The 23,754-nt window shown below is 43.7% G+C and overlaps 1 protein-coding gene across 1 annotated transcript in view; it reads right to left on the bottom strand.

Moving 5' to 3' along the window:
* Positions 1 to 23,754, bottom strand: part of HIRA (histone cell cycle regulator) — a gene marked incomplete at both ends in the record, with an annotated part of 90,516 nt that overhangs the window by 45,638 nt on the left and 21,124 nt on the right. Inside the window, 8 exons of the mRNA XM_084245220.1 lie at positions 1,250 to 1,363; positions 3,392 to 3,559; positions 5,267 to 5,427; positions 6,712 to 6,807; positions 15,658 to 15,752; positions 17,446 to 17,536; positions 18,741 to 18,851; positions 21,252 to 21,314. Coding sequence (XP_084101346.1) covers positions 1,250 to 1,363; positions 3,392 to 3,559; positions 5,267 to 5,427; positions 6,712 to 6,807; positions 15,658 to 15,752; positions 17,446 to 17,536; positions 18,741 to 18,851; positions 21,252 to 21,314 — 899 coding nt within the window. The remainder of the gene's footprint in view (positions 1 to 1,249; positions 1,364 to 3,391; positions 3,560 to 5,266; positions 5,428 to 6,711; positions 6,808 to 15,657; positions 15,753 to 17,445; positions 17,537 to 18,740; positions 18,852 to 21,251; positions 21,315 to 23,754) is intronic.

The following is a 23,754-nucleotide window of genomic DNA, read 5'->3' on the forward strand; positions in this document are numbered from 1 at the left end:
TTTTTGCCAGCCACCAAGATTCCAAACTATGGAAGCCAAAGCCAGCAAAAAATATGCATAACACAGTGTTCCCTACCTGAAGTGGTCTGGTAGGGGAATGGTGTTACATGAACAATGAGGCATGGAGAATGGGGTTCTGGAAAGGCTATGACTTGAGGTGAGGAATGGTCTAAGGTGAAACTCAGACAAAGTCTACCAAGCAGGGGGTAGGACACCAAGCCCTGGGCACAGAGCAAAGGCAGTTCCCAGGACAGAAAAACAGCTTCAGAGAAAACCTAACACATCTCTTGGCCCAAGTGGTTCTGCTACAGCGATTGAAGGCTCAGTATAAGCTATATACCTCACACAGACTCATTTTATAAAGTGCATGCAAATAGGTCACAAATGCACAAAAACAGTTTTGAGTTCCCTTAATTCAGACCCAAAGTTAACCATTATCAACACTTTGATTATTTTCTTCTGGTCTACCTTGGGGAAATATTTTATTTTTTTAAAATAAAGCATATGGTTTGTCTGCTCTATCACTTAGTACATAATGAGCATATCATTTAGCTTCCTGTAGAAATTGGTTTTGGTGACTGCTTAAATGTGTTATCTAGTTGCTCTAAGACTGGGCTGTGTATCATCTCCATGTATTCACAATTATAGCAAGATGTACTGTTTATGGACTAATGTCTAGCCATCCTGAGGGACAGGTCCTATGTCACAGAGTAGTGAGCTGGGTGTTACACAATTACAGGGCTCCCATTAGGTCCTGTAGTAGCTTCTAGGAGGCTGGGACTGCTTGTGTGGGGAAGGAGGAAGAGTGGCTACTCTAGTCCTAAGGAGATAACCAGATTCTGACCATATGTGGAACCCATAGGTTTAGAACTTGCAGATAGAGAGAGCTGACTGAATGCCAATACAAAAGTTTTTTAAAAAGGAAATAAAACACTATATGCTAGTTATGGTCCCAACCACTGAGGGCAGTCCCTGAGTTTGGACAAAAGTGCTGCCCTGGCTCATGGTCATCTTGAGCAGTAAGTACAGCAGGTCCAAGCTGTACTTGGCATCTCCTGACTGAGGCATCTCCTGACTGAGCCTAGTCTTTAGTGTTTTCTTTTGAGATGACCAGAGGGCTTGGCCCCAGGGTGAAAGCACATACTGACTATCACTGAAAGTGGGATCTCTCCTCTTCCAGGTTCTGCCTCCTTTGCCAGCCCTACTCCCTCCCCCAAAGGAGCAGCAAAGATCCTGATAGGGAGCTCACCCAGACAGAGAGAGAGCGGTCCTTGCTGCCAACAGCACAGCAGCAGTAAGGGCAGCTGGGCTTTGTAGAGCTCCCATTCTTCTGCTTCTTTTTGAAGATTTTTGGGTTGAATTTCTAAAGTTAAATAATAAACATTAAGTGACATTTTATTTTCAGTTATCAAGCACCTAGTCCATGCCAAGTGAAATATACCACAATCACAGCGTATCAGTTGAAGCCCCACATAGACATCTCTGTCCCAAGGACTTGGCATACCAGGAGGCGCTTTGCTGAGGATGAAATAGAGGCTCAGAGAGGCTAGAAATGTGTGCTGAGGCACTACATAAGTAAGTGGTGAGATGTGGATTCGAAGCTGGCTCTACCAACTCTCCATTGCTGGGCCTGCAGCCAGGTGGATGGAATGGAAGCTAATGAAACTGGGCCTCTGACTTCTTCCTGGCCAAGGAGACCAACTCTAGGAAATGGGCTTCAAGGATAATGCCTTGAGGGAAGACAAGGGAATTGTCAGAAAAAAGTCAGCCCCATCAATCCCTTCCATCCTCAGTCAAAACAATGTAACAGAGGGGCCTCCCCGGTGGCGCAGCGGTTGAGCGCTGGGTTGCAAAGCTGCCCGCAGCCTTTGCGGCACCGGTTCAATCCCCGGCTGCTCCCCGGCCACGGAAGGAGGGTCCCACATGGTGCGCAGACCTCCCCTGCCGCCCGCTGCTCCCCTCAGCAGTGTACTTCAGTCCTTCTGCCTGCTCTGCTCCCCGCTCTGGCTCTGGTGAATTCTCTCACCCTCCCACACTTCTGACTGTACCCAGTGCTTGTATAAATAAATAAAAATAAATCTTAAAAAAAAAACAAAAAAACACAATGTAACAGAGACTGGTCAGTCCTGATAATTTCACTGGGCCAGGAACGATGGCTATAGCACAGAAAGGTTTGCACATTGCTTTTGGAAAGGCTGGAAACACATGCAGGGCTCCCTGCCACCTTCCTGGGTTGAAAGGAATAGAAGCTCTTGGCTCAGACTTGGAAGCCAGGACAAGTGAGGAGAAGGGTTCCTTCAAGTCTGGTGTCAGGTAGCCTAGAGGGACTCTAACCCCAAAGAGGGCAGGCAGGAATGGCCAAGGGAGCATAGTCACTAAAGAATGTGGACCCTGAAAGCACGAATCCTGGGCTGGCTTGAGTCTCCACTCACACTGAGTCATTAGCAGCACAATCCCCCCAGAGTTGCTCTTACAGAGGTTGTGTAAGTCAAAGTACCTGCTAACTATGAAGCACTGACTTCTAAATGCTATAGCAACAAGGTATTGGTTTCAAACAAAACCCTACATGGACTCCAATAGTAAACAATTAAAGAAGCAGTATTTTATTAGGTTACAATGTATGATAATTATTATCAATTTAAACAATGGGTATGATGGGCCACTTAGATGAATGCAAAAAACTGAGATCAAGGTCTCTGGATGTTTCTTCACTTATACCAACCTAAGCCTGCCAATCTAACTATTTTGGTTTGGTGGCCAAGTGTTTAGGAAATTCTGGTCCTCAAAAATTGTTTGCAACTACTTAACAGCTTGCCTAAGGCACTCAGCACATTTTTCAAGGGAAGAATCCAGAACCACTGAAGGAATTGCTGAATATTCTTTGAAGTCTAAAGGATTAACAGTGCTCACATTTTCTGCCGGTCATGCCTGTATCAGGATTGGATGGCATGTGATCCCAGTGATCCAAAGCATGGCCTCACAGCTAGACTGGCTTCTGCCCAGGGTGGAGCCCAAGTGCTCAGCAGGCACATGAACCACACCTATGTCCCCGGGAGCCTGGCGAGTGGGCCACTTATCAGGATGACTATGTTTGAGCACCCTGAGGAGACCCAAGCATGTAAAAAAGCTAGAGGGGAACTACAATGGTGTTTCTGGTGATATACAGCATCATGTTAAAAGTTTGCCAACAGAACACATCATTTGCTCTAGTTCGTAAATACTAACACGTAAGTATTTAAAATGATGTAAGAATGGGAATACATTGACTCTTGGAGCCCACTGCCCTGGTTCCACAAGACTCAGCCATGGAGAGCATGGCACTGCTTAGGGCCTGACAGCTCCACTTGAAATTGTGCCCACACCCAGCCAGCCTGAGGCTATGCACACTCACCACGACGGTCACAGCTTTCCGGTGCCCAACGAAGTCCATGTTGGTTTTCCAGCCCTCCCGTTCAATTATCTGGGCAGTGGGACCAGAGTTATTCATGGCATGAGCAGACACCAGGTAGTGTCCATCAGGCGACCAGCTGAGTCGCAACACGTGGGTTGTCCCTCCACACTGAAAGAGACAGCTGCGCTTGAAAGGTGCTCAAGGCTAACTTCATGACCAAAACTCAACAATAAAGTCAATCTTTGATTTACAAATGTGACAGTGGAGTATGTACCCAAGTTTCAGGCTACACTGATTGCTATAATTCATCTCTCCAGATGATCCAACAAAAATGAATGTCAGATAAGACTGGGAACTGTAGCATCTGAAGCTCTTCCCCTTTGTTCCTTTCAGGGGCTGAACACAGCAAAGTAGTATAGGCCTTCAGGGGATCTGCAGGATGGTCAGCTCTGTTAACTGTCAACTGTGAGTGGGCCAAATCTATCTGGCCACTGACCACTTCCTTCTGCCTAATGCTTATTAGCCTTACCACATGAGGTCTGCAGAGCATTTGCTGCAGTAGGGAAGAAAGAATTCTGTTGACCTTTAGAAGCCTGGTTGGAGTCTCCACTCACACTGTCCATCTGTTCTCTTGAGTGTCTTCTCTACCTGAAGGCTGGTGACATTACCAACAATGGGGAAGAGGTATGTAAAGTCTGTATTAGCTATAAAATGCACAACATAAAGGCACTATTCCCCTCACCTGGAGTGAGGACTGAGACAGGGAATCCCTTCACATTGTTCTTCCTGTAAAGTGAGATGATATGGGGCAAAACCTAGTCCCCTGAAGTTCAAGGTAAGTCCAGGACACAAGCGCCTCAACTTCTAACTGGGATCCAAACCCAGGCAGGACAAGTCCACTCCAGAGGATGCAGAGTACCGTCAGTTCCTATAGTAGCTCCCAGGAGTCCCACTGCCTGGCAGTTACAATAATGAGAGCCTATAAATTTGTATGAGGCTACAAGTTAGGTGAATACTGATTTTGATGTGCCCAGTTCAGAAACTGCTGTTGGTTTGGGGAAAACCAAATACATGATTTCCACTTTCTTCCCACAGCTAGCCCTGATTAGTGGGCAAAATATCTATTTTTCCTGCAAATTTTACTCATGTCCTTCCTCTGAGAAGTCTTCCCTGCCATGATCACCCTTGTGTACATTTTTGTACATGCTGGAAAGTTCCATCACACTTACAACTGATGTGACTGTCTTTTACTTGGTCTCTAAGTTTCAAGTGAGACTCCATCTAATCCACTCTTATTTCCCACACCCCGTACTTAAGAAATGTCTAGTGAACCCTGACCTCTAATCCCATCTGATAGGAGAATTCAAATAAAGGGACAGTAAAATATTACACAAGCCAATGTAGTTCAACCTTCAGACATCTGGAAAACCATATTGCTAACTCTAGTCAAGAAAAGTCAGTTGGTCAGAGTAGAAATCAGTTAGCAAAGCCACAGCAGCATCAGCAAAACCACGAGAACTTCCTCCATCTCCACATCCCCTTTCACCCCACAGAGTGGCAAAGTATAAATTCCATAAGGTCAGAAGGTTTTATTCACACCTGTGGCCATCAGCAGTGTGATACAATGGTTGGGGGGACTCTAAGGTTCTCTTCCTTTTTAAAATCTATAAATCTTTTTCACTTCAAAGTTGCACATTTAATAGTGTTTGATAAATGAAATATTACCATCTGACTCTTTGGGCCCTAGAAAACCTTGACTAGCCTTCTGAGGTCCTGGGACTCTGCATTCACCCACTATGTATGTACCCCAGCCAGCTCTTCCTCTACACAGAGGCTAACGGCTGCCAGCTTGAGTTCTTTAGGCTGTCTTCTTACCTCATCAAAAGGTTTAGTGATACTGGTCTCCAACTGCCAGTCCAGCGTCCTCCACACCTTCAGGCTGCGGTCATCAGCTTGAGAGGCAATATATTTACCAACAGGGTCCCACGTTAACCCTTTCACCAAGCCAGAATGACCTCTCAGAGTAGCTAGAATTTCTGTGAAAAATAAGAGATCGGAAAAGTTTTACCTATGGGAAAGTGATGACTCCATATAGAAGCTTGAGCTGCAATCCCTATGGGTCATGGAATGATTTAAGCCAAAGGAAGGGACCTCAGCAATCCTCTTTGACCAGCCCCAGCCCTAGGCAAAAGCAGAAAAGTCCCTTAGTTAGTGCTCCAAAAAGGGAAAAGCAACCTGAAGAAAAACTGAAGCTAGAAAGCAGGCACCTTGACTTCCCTACAGCTAAGATTAACACTTGTAAGTTGAGGATGCACTTGGCCCTGAAAGGTACAGGCAAACCAAGGCTTAGGCTTGGACAGACCCGAATTCTACCCTCTTGTTTATCTATAGCTGGTAGCCCTGCCATTGTTTCTCTTTCTCGACAGATGCCTATGTCTACCTGGGCTTTGACATGAGCACTTCTGCTGTGAACCTCCCTGGCAGCTCTCCACTAAGAAGCAAAATTGATGGTTTGGGGGACAAGGCAATGCACTGAGTGAGTTTTATGTAAATCACCACTGAGGATAAAGATGTGCAAGACAACATCTCTTGTAATCCAAATGCTACCCCAGCCTCTAAACCTGCTTCTTCATGGCCAGGCCGAGTGTCCCCATAAAAACTGGTGGCCAATAAAAACAAAATGACTTGGACTCACATCCATTAATGGTACATTGGACGAAAACATGCCCCAGATTCCAAGCAGGAATATGAGCAGCAGCTTCCTAGTTATAAACTGCTGTGCTATGCCAGATTATACCATATGCTGTGACTAAACACATTAAGAAGAAAAACTAACCTTTCGCAAAACTGGATTTATTAGCCTGCATCTGCTCAAGGACTTCACAGAGGAGACAGTCATCAAGCTGAGGCATGAGTTCAGCAATGGGGAGGCATGCTCTTAGGGATACACACGTAGGGGATGCTGCCTCCTGGGGGCATGTGAAGGCAGAGCAGATAGGGCACTAAGGCAAGCTGAGCAAAAGCTGAGCAGAAGTCCTCAACCTATGTACCACTCTCAAAATCTGTGGCACATCCATTTTAGCACTGTTACTATTTTTCTTTAATGTAAAACTCTTGTTAAACTTTAAACAAATGTAATTGATAAAGAATAAAGAAGTGACAAGAATGAGTTAGTGACAAGACACAGGAATCTGAGTCCACTATGAGATATTTGCTGCTACCAGCCATAGGAGACAGAGAGCCCACCCCGCTCTAGACCAGACAGGCCATACTGCTGACGAATGACCCATTTCTGCTGCCACCTAGTCAGAGGCCCAGACCTGGGAACTTGACAGCGTTCCAGATGACAACAGTGTTATCCACGCTGCATGAGGCCAGCCAAGCGTCATGGGGAGACCATGCTACGTCCATCACATCTGGAAGAAGACGGAGAGCTGGCGGTGAGTTTTTTTCAGGAGTACAGCTCAGTGAGTGGGCATGCAGCACCACCCCTTTCTGCCAGTTGGCCAGCAGTCCCTGGTATTCTCATACTTGAGAAGTCTTGACCTGGGACCATCACAACCATACTTTTTTTTTTAAACGAATCTGAAAAATTCAATTGGTCATAAAGCTTGAAGTACCTGACCAACGCTGCCCTGTTCCCTTTTCAGACAAAGCGACTGAGAGCATGGTTCCTTGTGACATCCACCCATGTATTAGAACCTAGTTCTGCCACACACTGGGCCTGAGGCCACAGCCCTGCTACACATGCTTCTACAATCATAACTGAGCCTTCCTTAGGGAGCCCTTTGAGCAATGTCAGTACAGCCCTAGCAGAATGCACATAGTCGGCACACATTAGGTGCTGACTCTGGAGAGTCATCTTCTGGCCCTTTTCCTCATTAACTGGAATTCTCCTCCAAGACCCTGATAGGAGTACCCATTTCCTTAAGGAGTCCCCAAGTGGAACTGATTATGCTCATTTCTTTGTGACTTAGCTTTTACATCTGTAAAGTATAGATTAAAAACTACCTATCATCAGTTACTGTGAGGAGTAACTGTGGAAAACTGCTATTGCATGGCGTCAGGGACACACCAATGAATTGATTAAGGTCGGCCGTGGTAATGTGACCAAGCCCATCTTCCTATCTGGGTCGATGGTGTGATCTTACTGACTTTTCTAACCTCAGTGCTTGTTGCAGTGCCAGGTAAGAATTCCAGTGAGGAGAAGAAACAAACACAGGAGCAAGTATCAGTAGTCCTTTCCTCATAGAATTTAAAAAAAAAAAAAGAAGTGTAAGCAAAATTATTGTACTTCTTTGTACTTTTTTAATCTTCAGTGACAGCTTGATAAAATTTTCCCACTTTTTTTATTTCATGTAGAATATGTACTCTATGCTGCATTTAGTATAGAAATGGCCTCTTTCCATTTAGTATAAAAGCAGGGCTGCTTTTGTTTTGCTCTGCACTCTGTTGAGTGCATTCCCTGTAAGCAGATCTACCTAATTAACATAAGCATAACTAGGTTTATTTTTCATGCTCAATGAGCACACAGCACTGTCCACACTCTTGTGGATGCTGTGTCTTTGAGACTGATACTTCAAAGTGGGAGTTTGGGCAGAATTCTTGAACATTTTCATAAATGTGGATTTTTGTAACACTGCAGATTGCTTTTCAAAGACCTCTTCAAAACGTCCTTGGCTTGAGAATTATGATTTTCCCTCCTTCTGATTAACTTATTAAGTACATTTTTATAATTTAAATTTTACTTTGATTAGCAGTTAGTGAAGATTTTTCATGTCTGCTTTGTCTATGGTCTACAGTTGTTTTCTTGGACTACTTTGCACCCATCATCTGACTATTGGGAGGTCTCTTTGTCTTTAACAGTTTTCTAAGAAAAAGAAGAAAACTGGCATCGGGGCACTTACGAATCTGGAAGGAGTAAACATGTACAAATGGGAATTTCACTGGGGTAACTAAATCTAAGAATAGAGAAGGACCTAGAAAGGAGGTGCAATTTTCTTAGCAATTATTATGAACTTCAGCTGCAAATTTTACCAGTTTACTCTCCTATATGTGCAGGAGTTTTTTGTGGTAAACTCTTTGCTATTCTCCTTTATGAAGTCTTTTATTATGTGCTAATCTTAAAAAACATTCCCTCTGCTAGAGATTTGATAAATGTTCTGTTGTTTTCTTCTGCTTTATTTAGGATGTTTCTAATATCTGAAATTTATTTTGGTGCATGCTGTATTTAGTGAAGATCTAAATTACCTTCCCTTTTCCCCAAACTGCTTAATGATTCCTCTATCATATGTGGGGAATAATTCACTTTCCATTATTGATAAGCATGCTTTCTTCATAATATACCACATTCTTTTTATCCCCAAAACCATGAGCTTCAATCACCACAGCTTTTTTTTTAAACTATGGTTTATTCTGTAATATTTTTTTAATTTTAAAAATAAAATATATTTTTATTTTATATATTTTTTACATCATTTTCAATTTTTGTACAATGTATGCATTTTCATCTTTGTTATAGTCCCCGTACAATTCCCACCACCCTTGTTTTTATACTACTCTCTTCTCCCCCACCGTAGTGTGCTGGTTTATAGTTGCTTGTTGATTGTAATTTTTACTTTATTATAATTAGTCTTTTTCCTGATCCCTTATTTAGGTTTTCTAAATTCCTGCTATGAGTGAGACCATCCGGTATTTTTCTTTCTGGCTTATTTCACTGAGCATGATCCCTTCCAGGTCCATCATGCTGCTGCAAATTGCATGAGTTTATCCTTTTTGATGGCGGAGTAATTCAATCACCACAGCTTTGACTGACTTCACCTGCAACCTTACTTACCCTTCTAAATGCCCCTTGGAGTCACTACGGAGTTCTGCAATAAATCTATGTCACATCTTGTTTCCCTAAATCCCAGTTATGAAGCTTCTTTCTTCAGACTCTACAACCTTAGTGCAGAGCTACACACCCAAGCCAATCCAACCTCTGCCCCTCCCCTAAAGATTTAAGTTTCTGGTCACTGTTGTCCCCACCAACACTCTGTCCTTATTTTTTGTGATTCCAAAAGGATAATTTTTCAAACCCAAGGCTCTTGGTTCCTCTACATTCCAATTACTCTTGGCTTCTACTCTTTTGACCAAGAGAACTTCCCTGAGAAATCACTGCAATTTCTCCCTGGTCTCATACTTCTGGTCCAACCCTCCCACACTCCTACCACTAACTCAGTGCTTCCAGCTCACTCTGAACTCCAATGGTTCATTCATCTGCCAGGTAAGAACAATGCACTGATCCTACAGGCTTTCTACTGTCTATCTCCTTAGCCATCTTAGAGCCCACCACCCTCAGTTCCAAAGCACCCCGCCTTTGCTCTTATCATGTGCTTTCAATGCATCTGACAAAACCCAGTCAGGTTCAATCCATCTTGAGCTTCGCCCCAGTCTTCTTGAGCATTTAGGTTTTCAACAACTACAACATGAATTAGCCTCCACCTATCAAGTCCAATGTTCAATCCTCAGTTCCCACTTGACCTTGAGGTGTTTGCTTTCTTTTCCTTCAAACTTGCTCTCTACTACCTAAACTAGCCTGTTTGTCTCAGTCTGTTTTGCTAGTTCCTCATCTCCTCAGACTGCAAGCTCCATCTTTGCTCACTGTTCACATCCATACCTCTCTCTTATAGGCAAGACTCATATGCAAATACCAGCTGCTGCACTTACACAACTGGTAGGCAATGCAAGCTTAATACATCCAAAACTGAATTTCTAAACAAACCCCCCAGAAAACACTTCTGTCCCACTCATAAACCTCACCTATCTCAGGTAATGGCAACTACATCCTTTCCATTATTTACACTGTAGATTGGAAGCTGTCCTGATTCCTCTACTTACCTCACACTCCCTATCCCATCCACTAAGAAATCTGTATCTGACCACTTCTGTCTTCCAGTGTTATGACCCAGGTCTTATCTGCCACTGTCTCTCACCTTGATTACATTAGCAGCCTCAAGTCTCCCCACTGCTGCCTTTGGCCTCACATATGTACTCCATACAGCCACCACTGACCTCGTCACTCCTTGCTCAGAACTCTACTGGGCCTCCCCAGTTCACTTAGAGAAGAGCCCTTCAAGACCCATCCATGCTCCTCTTCCCTCCTGAGACCCTCTGCCACAGCCCCTGGCAATTTCCTGAGCACACCAATCATACATCCAGGTTCCAGGGTCATTGACCTGGGGTCTCTGCCCTGGCTGTTACTTCTACCTGGAGAGCTCTTTGACGGTTGCCTCACCTCCATCTGATCACCCCTTGGATGTTACTTTCTCAGGAAGCGCCCCCCGCCTTGAGAATCCAGGGTAAAAAAGCACCCTATTTCATTTTGTTCCCTAGCACTTATTCTCTGGTTTCTTATAGGTCTGGTTTATTATCTGTCTCCTTTATAAGAATGCCAATTCCTTGAGGGTAGGTTGGCAGCTGGAACATACCAGGCACACAATAAATATCTGCTAAATAAGTATTAATTTGCGACAAAAGTCTGTGTTTAGTCTTTCCATTTATGAAGTGTTTTTTTCTATCTCTTCAAAATGGTTTGTGGTTGAACTCTTTTTTTTTTTTTCAGATTTTATTTATTCATATATACAAGCACTGGGTACAGTCAGAAGTGCAGAAGGGTGAGAGAACTCACCAGCACCAGAGCGGGGAACAGAACAGGCAGACCGACGAAATACACTGCTGAGGGGAGCAGCGGGCATGGCAGAAGTGGTCTGCGCGCCATGTGGGACCCTTGCTGGTGACCGGAGATAGAACTCGCGCTGCAGAGGTTGCAGGCAGCTTTGCAGCCCAGCGCTCAACTGCTGCGCCACCAGGGGATGCCCCTTGTGGTTGAACTCTTAAAAATCTCATACATCTCCATAATATTATTCCTGGATATATTTATAATTTTTGATCTTTTTTTTAAAGATTTGTTTATGCATACAAGAAGTGGGGTACAGGCCAGAGGCGCGGGTGATGAGAGGATTCACCAGAGACAGAGTGGGTAACAGAACAGGCAGAATGACTGAAATACACTGCTGAAGGGAGCAGCAGGCAAGACAGGAGAGGTCTGCTGCATGATGTGGGTAGTTTGGCTGGGGATCAAACTCATGCTGCAGAGACTTCACAGGTTCATAGAGCATGCTTAACCTCTTGCGCCACCAGGGAGGCCCTATAATTTTTTATCTTACTGTATAAGAGTTTTCTTTCTATCATTAGAGCCTACTTATTTATTGCTACTGAATGATAAAAACTTTCTTACATAACACTAATTTAATGACTAATTTTTATTAGCCCTAAGTGCATTTCAATGATTTTATAAGTTCTCAGAGGGTTATTACTTTTGGCTTTTTTGATATGCAGTAATGCTATCTCTATTATTTCTCTGTATTTTTGTTTTATTTATTATTATATATACACCATCTACTGATTTCTGTATGATAACATTGCAGAAGTTCCAAGTGATAAATTCATAGCACCCCTCCTTGTCTTTTTTTGATATAAATGGGAACAAGGCCTCCCTGCCTTGCCATTGGTTTGAAAAAGACATACTGTAATATGTCAAGGAAATAGCTTTCCATGGCCATTTTTTTTAATAGAGGCATGTTTTATTTACTTATTTGTTTGTTTGTTTTGTTTATACATGCACTGGGTACAGTCAGAAGCGCGGGAGGGTGAGAGAATTCACCAGAGCCAGAGCGGGGAGCAGAGCAGGCAGAAGGACCAAAGCACACTGCTGAGGAGAGCAGCGGGTGGCAGGAGAGGTCTGCGCGTCATGTGGGACCCTCCTCTGGTGGCTGGGGAGCAGCCAGGGATTGAACCGGCGCCGCAGAGGCCGCGGGCAGCTTTGCAACCCAGCGCTCAACCGCTGCACCACTGGGGAGTCCATGGCCATTTTTTAAGAAAGCATTTTTATTAGAAAATGATGCTGTATTATCTAATTTTAGAACATTCAGTAAGATGATTTGAGTTTTCCTTATTTGTTAGCATATAAACTTAGATTCCCTTTACATGAAATTCTTTTATTATAAATATTCAGTCAAAAAGAATTACTGTTTTCAAATGTAAATTCTCTTTATGATTTTCCTGAATTTATTCATATTCATCTATTGTTTTGTTTTCTGTTATTTTTATTAGGTTTTAGAAATCTAGGGTTATAGTTTCCTTTTAAGAATAAATATTTCTGGGCCTCCCCCGTGGCGCAGCAGGTTGAGCATAGCACTATGAGGCTGCCTGCAGCCTCTGCAGTGCAGGTTCGATTCCTAGCTGGCCAGGGAGATACCCACATGGCGAGGCAGACCTCTCCTGTCTTGCCTGTTGCTCTCCTTAGCAGTGCTCTCGGTCCATCTGCCTGTTCTGATCCCAGCTGTGTCTATGGTGAATCCTCTCACCCTCTCACGCCTCTAGCCTGCACCCCAGCACTTGAATAAATAAGTAAAACATCTTAAAAAAAAAAAAGAATAAATATTTCTGGGGCTCCCTGGTGGTCTGGGGTTAAAGCTCAGCGCTATCACCATGATGGCCTGAGTTCGATCCCCAGCCAGGGAGCTAACCCACATGGCACAGCCGACCTCTCCTGTCTCCCCCGCTGCTCCCCTCAGCAGTATATTTCAGTAGCTCTGCCTGTACTGCTCCCCACTCTGTTTCTGGTGAGTCCGCTCACCTTTCTCGCAATTAGGGACTACACCCCAGTTATTCTATATGTAAATAAGTAAATAAATAAATCTTAAAAAAAAAAAAAAAGAATAGGGCCTCCCTGATGGCGCAGCGGGTTGAGTGCGGTGCTGAGAAGCTGTCCACAACCTCTGCAGCAGGGATTCGATTCCTGGCCAGCCAGGGAGATTCCTACATGGTGCGGCAGACCTCTCCTGTCTCGCCCGCTGCTCCCCTCAGCAGTCATTTCGGTCCGTCTGCCTGTTATGCTCCCACTCTGTCTGTGGTGAATCCTCTCACCATCCCACACTTCTGGCCTGTACCCTGACTCTTGTATAAATAAAATAAATCTTTTAAAAAAAGAATAAATATTTCTGTTTGGAATAGTTTTTCTTAAAAGCTTAAAACAAAGAATCAAAAAATAATTTAGGATCAGGAACCACTTCTGAAGGTAGCTTCCAATTTCTTCATTGGTACTATTTTATTCTGGTTTTCTTAACCTTATCTATCAATTTTGAAAACATTTTCTGAAAACTATTTCTTTCACTATTTTGTTCTTTTTTTAGTTTAACAGTATAAACATTACTTTTTAGGATACACTGATAACTTTTCCCTTCTAGGTTAGACCTTTTCTAGTTTTGATTAGACTTTTCTTCCTACCCCTTGATTAAATATGTCAAATATGTTTTTCACACTTTAATTCCAAAGATCTGATGTCTTCTATTCATTTATTTCTGCTTTTTCACTGACTTTTCTTAATAGTTCAACTGATACCTACTACCAGGACCACTGAAAAAAATGGGGCAGGTACTCTGTTAAAGGTGGGCAGCATTATGTGGCCAGTGAAGGAGAGCCATGGGGTGGTGGGCCAGAAGTTAGCTCATGCCTGACTCTCAGGTTGAAACCCTGTAAGTCTTCACTGAGGTCCCAGCCCATGATATGCACACCATTATCAGTATGTACACAAAGTTCCAGAGAATCCCAACTAGACTCCACTGTGTATAGCAGTGAAGAAGAGTAAGTTACACATTTCTAGTTATTGAAAATAATACACTGCTACTCTGTCAGCTTTCACAAATGTGGAATTGGTAGTCACTAAGAGGTGGGTCTGTTTACCTTTCAAGCGTCTAAGAATTTTGCTGAGCACATACTGTCAATAGATGCCAGCCAATGCCTTCCAAACCTCCTATTCCTGCCCCATCTTTCCCCAGAGCCATAGATTCAATTCCAATGGTCTTTTCACATTTCTTTCACAACTCCCTCACACATTTCCCTCAGCACATCCCACACCAAACTGTCACTGTCCCATGAGCCTGTTGCCCTTATTTCAGTAGTGGATACCACCTGCTATACTGGCACCCAGCTATAATCTCCCTTAGTCCTCCCCTTGCCCTGTCCTACTATTTCCCAAAGCAGTCTCCTTCTCTCTATCCCAATAGTTATCGCCCATGTTCAGGTCCCTGCAGTTTTCCTCTGAATCTCCTCTTCCACACAGCTGGCAGAATGATCTCCCTCTTGTGCTTTGGAGTTTAATGCTCCCTGTCTCTTCCATGATAAAGAATACCCTCCACAACAGGGAGTACAAGTTTTCCATGACCTGGCCTCTGCCTACTTAGTCAGCTCCATGAGGTTCTCTGCTTTGTATATAAATATCTAGCAGTGGTGAAATTCTGTGAATACACTATTCACAGCAAGCCTTTCTTGATTCTGCTCCCGCCTTGTTTGGAAAACCTGTGAGCTAGACCACAGGCTTTCTGAGTTAAGATTAAGTTGTGTTCTGGGCCTCCCTGGTGGTGCAAGGGGTTAAGACACAACCTATGAAGCTATCCACAGCCACTGCAGCACAAGTTCGATCCCTAGCCAGGGAGCTACCCACATGGTGCAGCAGACCTTTCCCCGACTTGCCCCCTGTTCCCCTCAGCAGTGTACTTCAGTCAATCTGCCTGTTCCGTTCCCCACTCTGTCTCTGGTGAATCCTCTCACCCGCATACCTCTGGCCTGTACCCCAGTTCTGGTATGCATAAATAAATAAATCTTTAAGGAAAAAAAAGATTAAGTTGTATTCAATCTGCTACCCTTAACACCTAACCAAGTGCACAGTAGATGGCTTGAGACTGCTATGAACTGACCTTACTCCTCTCAGTCCAAACTCTAAAATATGCTTCTTTCATACCAAGTCTATTTAAAACAATTTACAAATATACTCAAGGTCAAGTAAAAAACTTTTCATTGAGCCCCTGTGTGCTGGTTTCTGTTGAATAAATAAAGTGCGCTTACGGACTCAGTGATCCACTGATGAAGGTAGTGATTCAGTTCACCAGGATAAACAGCAGAACGTGGGAAGTTCTACATTAAAGATATAAACATATACCCCATGAGGGCAGGAGTGGGGGGCACTGAATGCATCTGGAGACAGGCAGTGGACAGTGACTGCATAACGTTGAGGGACAGGCAGGGTATGACCGATGGTGATGGGGAGGGACAGCCAGACACTGGACTGCTTTAAGGACCAAAACAGTCCACAGGGACCATGGAGTTGCGGCTGCTGATCTCAGACAGCTGCTGGGCCGACCTCCCCAATGGGCAGCCCCACTCACCGCCTGAGTGACTTCGGAGGATGGAGACACATCGCCACTGCTCCACATTGGCAAGCTTACCACTGGAGCCAAACACGGTGCTGGGGCCGATGTACCTGTGTGAGAAAGGAGTCAGAAAGGTATCCCAGGAATACCCTGGGCATTGCACAGAGATGCTCCCTGCAGTGCGACTTATCATGGCAGACAAAACAAAGCAAAATCTGACAAGGGCTAAAATGCATAGAACTGTTGAACAGGAGCTGATTAGGTAAAGTATGATCCATACCCTTGATGAAATACTACAGAGCCATCAAAAATCTTGTAGGAAAAGATATCCATTGCAAAAGAAAATGTTCACAATGCATCATTAAGTGAAAGCAGATCACAGAATATTATATTCAACAAAACTAGGTATAGAAAAAAATACATGTAACATGGATATCATGTATGGACAGAAAAATGGATTAGAAGGAAAACAGAAAAAAATACTAAAATATTAATTGTGACTTTCTTTTTTTTTAATTTTTTATTTTTATTTATTTATTTATTTATTTATTTTTGTAGAGGCATGTTTTTATTTATTTGTTTGTTTGTTTGTTTATACATGCACTGGGTACAGTCAGAAGCGCGGGAGGGTGAGAGAATTCACCAGAGCCAGAGTGGGGAGCAGAGCAGGCAGAAGGACCTAAGTACACTGCTGAGGGGAGCAGCGGGCGGCAGGAGAGGTCTGCGCGCCATGTGGGACCCTCCTCCGGTGGCCGGGGAGCAGCCGGGGATCGAACCGGCGCTGCAGAGGCTGGGGGCAGCTTCGCAACCCAGTGCTCAACCGCTGCGCCACCGGGGAGGCCCAATTGTGACTTTCTTTAGGTGGTAAATTTGCAATTTTTCTCTTCCATAATTTTTTAGTTTTCCTAATTGTATACTAAATATATATAAATATATTTATATTATGTTGCCTACAGAAGCTAAATCAGTTGTGTTTTTTAAGCCAATGAATTCAGTAATTCTGCCTTAATACCTGAGGTGAAGAAAGTACTAGAACCATGGGTACTAGGTTCCTGCCAGTTACATGGTACCCATGGAGGTGGTGCTGAGCCTCCAATTAACACCCTTCACTACTACACACTCTTCACAAACCCATAGAAAGAGGTTTCAGAGGCAAATGAGTGAGTCAAAGGCAACAATGAGCCTTTTCTTTTGAAAACATGGTCACAGGGCCACTTTGGCTGAGCAATGGGATAGGAGCTGATCCTCCAGCCTGACAGTCACCTAGAGTCAGTTGGGGAGCTGGTTACTTAGAACAGAGTCCCAAGACTAGGTTTAAAGAAAAATAGTTTTCCAGGCAATGGTTAGTTCATTGTGGGTACACAGAATGCTTTAGGGAAGGCTCTGTAGAGCCCCAGGGTGAGGCTGACACAGAATGAGGTAAATGGCTCTGAATTCCATGCCACAGAGTCCATCAGAGCACCGCGACTTTTAATCATTGAACAGGCTGGGAAATCTCACATAATGGGAAGAACAAAACAAATGAAGCTACTAATGTCTGCACTGGGAGAGATGAGACTTTCTTATTCAGGTGGAAACCCTGTAGCCACACTGAAGGTAAGAGGGCAGCTGAAGAGACAGGTGGGTGGCTTTTTGACTCCCTCCCTATTCACAATCCAGTTGCTCCTAGCTATGTGCTTCTTGCTACTTATGAAGGAGCTCTGGGGACTTTTCAGTGCCAGGACAGGGAAAAGTGACTATGATGAAGACCAGCAAAGAAAGCTTCTAAAAACAAAATGTTTAGAAAGGAAAAATGATGCTTACGTAGCCCGTTTCCACACCATAATCAGTTTGTCATCTCCCCCAGAAGCTAAATACATCCCACTGTTTGACCACCGCACACAGTTCACACATGCTAGGAAGAAAAAAAAAATAGGGTGATGAAAATCCAATAGTCATGCCCACTTGCTTTATGCAGAATTTGGCAAGATGCAAAGGGTTTATCAAAACTAATCTACCTGATCTAGTCAGGGCACCTATAGTGCGAGAGTCCCAGAAGAACAATACCATCCAAACACTATCCAACTTGTGCCATAATAACAAGTTATCAAAACAGAGTCTGGAGGGGGAAAAGCTACATAATCTGAGAGATGTTAGCACTGAGATACAGTCAACAGAAGACTTATTTCCATGAAAAGTGATCAATGATAACAAAATCTTATTACTTCGAAAGGACTATCTAATGATGACATGTATTTCTGAATAAGGATTACTCTTGAAATGAGGGCAAGTGCCAAAAAGGCCAAGATGCTTTTTCCAGCACTTGCAGGGGACCAGTTTAAAACTCTGACTTCATTCCACCTGTCAGCCTTTCAATTGGATTTTCCAAACTTGTCAGCACTGCAGGTTGGTTCATTCTGTACTTATAAACTAAGACCAGCAGGAATCCCTTTGATAGATCAGAGCTTTGGGAACACTCACAACTTAGCCTGTGGGACACTACTCAAGTTGTGGTCCACACATGGCCTATGAGTGACTTGTGCTCCAGGTCAGAGGACACTGAGAGAGATGTCTGAGAGCAAAAAACACACACAGGAAAGGAAGGGAATGAACTGTTAATGGAACATCTCAGGGGAGGCAGCTAGGTTGGAAACTAGAGCCAGGTATATAGTCACCCTGATACTCAAGGGCAGAAAACTAAGGTGCTAAAACAGGGAAGGAAACCACATAGTTCTACAGACAAAAGAGTCCTAGCAGAGGACCTCAGGGTGACAATGGCAATCTGAGACATTTTGGTGCACTTTCCTTTATGCACCCTTCCCCAGAATCCTACTGCTTTCCAGTTGCTGGCCCCAAAGCCCCATGGAATCAGGCAGTAACGACTCATGAGCAGGAAATCACCAGAGGTACCTGCAGACTGTCCAAAGATGGTTCTGTGGGCGGGCCGAGTCTTCTGCTGAATAACTCACCCAGGTGTGCAGCCAACATCTGTGCCTTCAGACAGCAGGCCGAGGGGAGTTACCGCCGCACGGGGCCTTATCTTTCTAATTACAAACACATGTGCTAACCTTGGGCACTCTGCCAACACGCAAAGCCTGCAAAGGGCCACTCTGTAATACCTAAGTGATTGTCCATCTGGCAAAGCATCTTGGGAATATTTTCATCCTTCTCGTCATCCTCCTGGAGGACTGGAGACATATTCCAGATCACAACCTTCCCAGAATCTTGTCCTGGAATGAAGAAGCAGAAATAATTCAATGTGTAAGAAGCAGAAATCTGACTATGAACAATATTAACTGTGACACAGATCCTCACTTAGACTGCATAAATCATAGATTGGTAAAGAGTGAATTTGAATGACATATTTTACAGAAAAGAAGAAGGCAAGTATCATGGGGATCAAAAAGAGTATGGTTTTAGTAGCAGGCTGAGTTTATGACTTTATGAAACCTAACTTTATGAATAAGAACTCTAGACTAAAAGTCAAGAGGGGACTGAGCTATGTTCTAGCTTCTAACACTTGTCAGCAGAATTTGTCCAGGATCTAGACTCTTTGTCTGTAAAATGGAGAGACTAGAAAAGCATAAGTCCTGGGACCCTTTCAGATTTGAGCATGGGCATCCTAGCAACCAAGGAGATAGCACAGTTCCTGCCAGCATCATCCAGATGCTGCCTGGAATTGATGGCTGTTCCCAGAGCTGACTGGACACTTTGAGACCCAAGTCTGAAATATGCCCTGCACACAAGAAAAAGGGCCCATTACCTTCTTATCTGCCCTTAGCAGTCACCGGAAAGAGGGAATTTAGGATCCCTATGGTCATAAGCTGATGTAGAGTACACTGTTCTAAAAATATAGCTATGCATTTTAGAAATGAATTCTCTTTCTAAGCTTTCCATTATGGCCAACAAAAATCCAGCCCCTCATTAACTTTCTATTACAGAGGGGCTTCCCTGGTGGCACAGGGGTTAAAGTCAGCATAATCAAGCTATTGGCAGCCACTGCGGCATGAGTTCGATCCCCGGCCAATGAGCCAACCCACATGGCACAACAAACCTCAAATGGACCTTTCAAAATTACCATAAGGCATGTCTGAAACCACCTTCCTGTCAGTATGTAAAAACATTTCCTAATCAATTTTCTAGGCTTTCATATGCTGAGCGGGGCATGAAGATATGCTACCTCTTATAAATGAGGAGAAAACCGTCTTTCCAGCTAAGTCCAGAGTTCTTAGGCAATGCCTATGGGCCCTGGCTAATGCAGTGTGCAGTATGCAGGAAGTCTGAAGTCAACGCACCTGGCCTGAGGACTAGAACTCACAGAGGCAATTTCCAGGTGCTGTCCACGGAGGCTTTGGTCAGAGAGAAGACCCTGTTCTAGAATGGGAATACCGCTTTGTGTCACCCTCTTTGTATCCTGGACTGAAAAACAACTATGTCTTTCTAAACAGCTGTTATTGCAATAATGCAACACAGCAGATGAAGTACACTGGTAATACCATGGACCAGATTTTCAAATGGTGTGAAATGTTTTACTTGCCTGTGGTTTACTTGTTCTCGAATCCAGCTGAATTATTCTGAATCCAGAAGATGGATCTAATATCTACACAATTGACTTTGCAGTTTAACCACTCTGTCTCCATTTTCAGATGAAAAAATGTTGCCAGGGTAAAGACAAAGACTAAACAGTCCTCACCTCTAGGGATGGGGTTTTGTCCATGGAACCACCAGCATTCTCCATACTTAATTAGCTTGGCCCTGGGGCTGCAAATGGACTTAATACTTGTCCAATATATAGGAATGAGAAAGAAAAACCTGCTACAATAACATTTATAGAGCATACTAGCGTTAAAAAAAAGGCTTCTGAAAAAGGAACTCTCCTGCACTGTTGGTGGGAGTGCAAACTGGTCCAACCACTATGGAGAGCTGTGTGGAGATTCTTGACCTTCTAAACATAGAGCTTCCATATGATCCAGCAATTCCACTACTAAGTATTTACCCAAAGGACACAGAAGCATCAATTCCAAAGAGCACCTGCACCCCTATGTTTATAGCAGCACTATTTACAATAACTAAGCTTTGGAAACAACCCAAATGCCCAAAAACAGATGACTGGATCAAGAAGATGTGGTACATATATACCATGGAATATTACTCAGCATTCAAAAAAGATAAACACATGCAATTAGCAGCAACATGGATGGAGCTGGAAGGGATCATGCTCAGCGAAATAAGCCAGAAAGAAAAAGAAAAATACCGGATGGTCTCACTCATAGCAGGAATCTAGAAAACTTAAATAAGGGACCAGGAAAAAGAATAACTATAAGAAAGAAAATATCAAAATCAACAAAAAACTATGAACCAGAGACACACTATGGGGAGTGGGGGGCGGGGAAAGGAGGGGTTGGGGTCAAAATAAGGGGGTTGTAATTGTATGGGGAATATAAAAATAAAATTTAAAAAAAAAGGCTTCTGACTTAATCTGTACAAATAAAAGATAGTCATATATTTAAACCAAGTCATATGCATACTGAAAAACAGTACATATTCTTTCTTCAAGCTCAATGGGCAACCAAGAGAAGCAGAGCAAGGTAGCAGGGTCATGAGCTTTCCCTGTTACACCAAGAACATACCTTGTCCTCCAGTTGCGAACTTGGTCCCGTCAGGGTGAATATCAACTGAAAATATTGGCTTGCCTGTAAATGAAGGGGAAAAAAAAAAACACAAAAACACATACAACATCTACCTTTATTTTATTGATTGGAGAATAGAAACAGACTCAAAATTTTTAAAAATATTGTTTCTTCAAATAATCTCTAATCACTGTTCCTAGGAGAACAGGCTACCCGAGAGTAAAGGTAGAATGACCTAACAGTTTCAACGACTGTTTATACTTTAACTCCGAGTGATGTTAAATTTCTCGAAGTCTAAAAGTGGCACAGTCTAAAAAGTATGCCAGTACTGAGTCCACAGGTCACCTGGACATGGACATCTGCACAGAGGTACACTGGGCAAGAACCTGGCACCTTCAGGGAACACATGTCTGTAAAGGCTATGAGCTATTCATGGTAACACCTTTGAGTCACAGGGGCTACATCTTCAGCCACCTTGCCATCCCACAATCTTTACTTGGTTTGCAGCCTGTACCCGGAGTATGCCCTGGCCTTTTCTCCAGGTTGTGTAACAGCCAGCTGCAACACATGGACATTGCTTCCTTCATCATGCTTCTGCTTCCAGAAGCCCTCCAGGACATTTGTACTGCACCTTCATGGAGTCAGACTTTTCAACCATCTTCTCTGGCTGAACCTCCTTCACAGTACATGCCCATGTTCAACTCGACATTCAGTCTCTCTTGGGGTAAGGGTTGTGGCTACTAGCTCTTGGAGTCCCCAGAGGGCCCAGTATGGGCACAAGCCTACATGAGGAGCCCATGAAACTGGATGGCTAGCTGAAGGGACCAGAATCACAAAAGTGCCACTAAGAGTTCAAAATCCAGTAGGCTGGAAGGTAATCCTAGGGTATCTTTCTGGTAGACTGGTTTGTTTCTAGGCTAAGAGCAGCATGTCAACCACTGCTGAGTTCATCACTACTTTCTCAGCTCCTAGTACTGACCTAGCAAGGGTGACACAGTAATCTTTCGGTGACAAATCAGATGCATGGCAATGAACCGAACATTAGCAGTCACTGGTAGAGACAAGGGGCTATTGTCAGAGTCTCTTAATTAAGGATGTTCTGTTTTTAACAGACAAAAGGTTGCACAGATACCAGGATGAGGGTCTAGAATCATACAGTGTCAAGTGTGGGCAGGGCAGGGAAGGTGGTGACTGCCTAAAAGCTCAAAGTCCTCCCAGATTCTGTCCAAGTATGGAAAATCAAAAAGGCAGTGATCATCTGGCCCCCAGGAAGGCCCTACCTCCTTCTTGTAGAGAACCATACCTCTAGAGTCAAAAGTGAGCATGAGCTTCTACTAGACATGGGGAAATGTATTCTTACTAGTCATTACTTGACATGGGAGAAGCAGCTATGCAAAGCTGCTCGTGAGCAGGCATGCCAAATAAAAGCATATGTAGTCCCTATTTTGTCTCAGGGAAAAGTCAAACCTTAGAAGATTTGGAAAATGCACCAAATGTTATTTCACCTTTAGTACTTACTGAATTCCAAAGCAATAAAAACTACAACAAGGTCATTTCACCCTTGCAGTTCCAGTCTGGTCCCTGTCCTCAGGAAGCTACTTAGTCACTTTCAGGCCAAGAGCCTGAGCTCTATCATGACAAGTCAAGTCAAGCAGTTGCTAACCACCTTCCTGGAACACTTGCAGTGTGCTCAGAACAGTCCCAAATACTGGAGATTCATTCATTCCTGGTTTACTCTGAGATTTTATTCCAAGGGTTTGGTTTACAAGACAAGCCCAAACACAGTTCAGCAGTCTACATAGCTTTGAAGAAGCCAGACCTAGCAGCAAAGTGCACTTATATTGGCCTGGAAAAAATGAGTCTGTGAGTTATTTTTCTTTCATAGCTTGGATAACACAGACCCTAACTAGTCCTACCTTAATCCTCATGACAAGACTCCAGAAAATGATACACAATAGTGTAACAGAAGGTAGGTGAAAGAACCAGAAGGTGCTAAGAACACAGGTGAAAGGACTAGATGTGCTCAAATTAGTGTTCCCATGTCCGTGCAGGTCCACTGGCACACCCCTGCCCTTCCTGTGATGGTGGCCACCAGAGCTTGACATGCTACCATGGGAATTTTCCACACTTTCTCACAGGCTGAGGGGATGGGAAGGAAACAGTTTTCATAAGATGGACTATGAGAAGTGTCTCACAAGAAAAGAAAGGACAATTTACGTACCATGGGCTCAAATCATGCAGTTGCTGCTGCCCTAACGTATGTGAGGAATGGTGACACCAAGGTTCATAGTCCTGCTAGACACCAAAGAATAGTGACCAACTAGCACCACGAAGACCCTTGAGAAATTCAGGAGAGCAGATATCTCCACATGTGCAAGGGAGACTCAACCCCATCAGGACCTCCATCTCCGCTCAGGCCCCCTAGTAAAGCTGTAGCAGGCCCTTGGAAGTGTCAACTGACTATTCCAGGAGAGCAAGAGCCATGATGGAGTATGTTTTTTTA

The sequence above is a fragment of the Talpa europaea genome (genome assembly GCF_964194135.1).
Source record: "Talpa europaea genome assembly, chromosome: 10".
In the NCBI taxonomy this organism is placed as follows: Eukaryota; Metazoa; Chordata; class Mammalia; order Eulipotyphla; family Talpidae; genus Talpa; species Talpa europaea.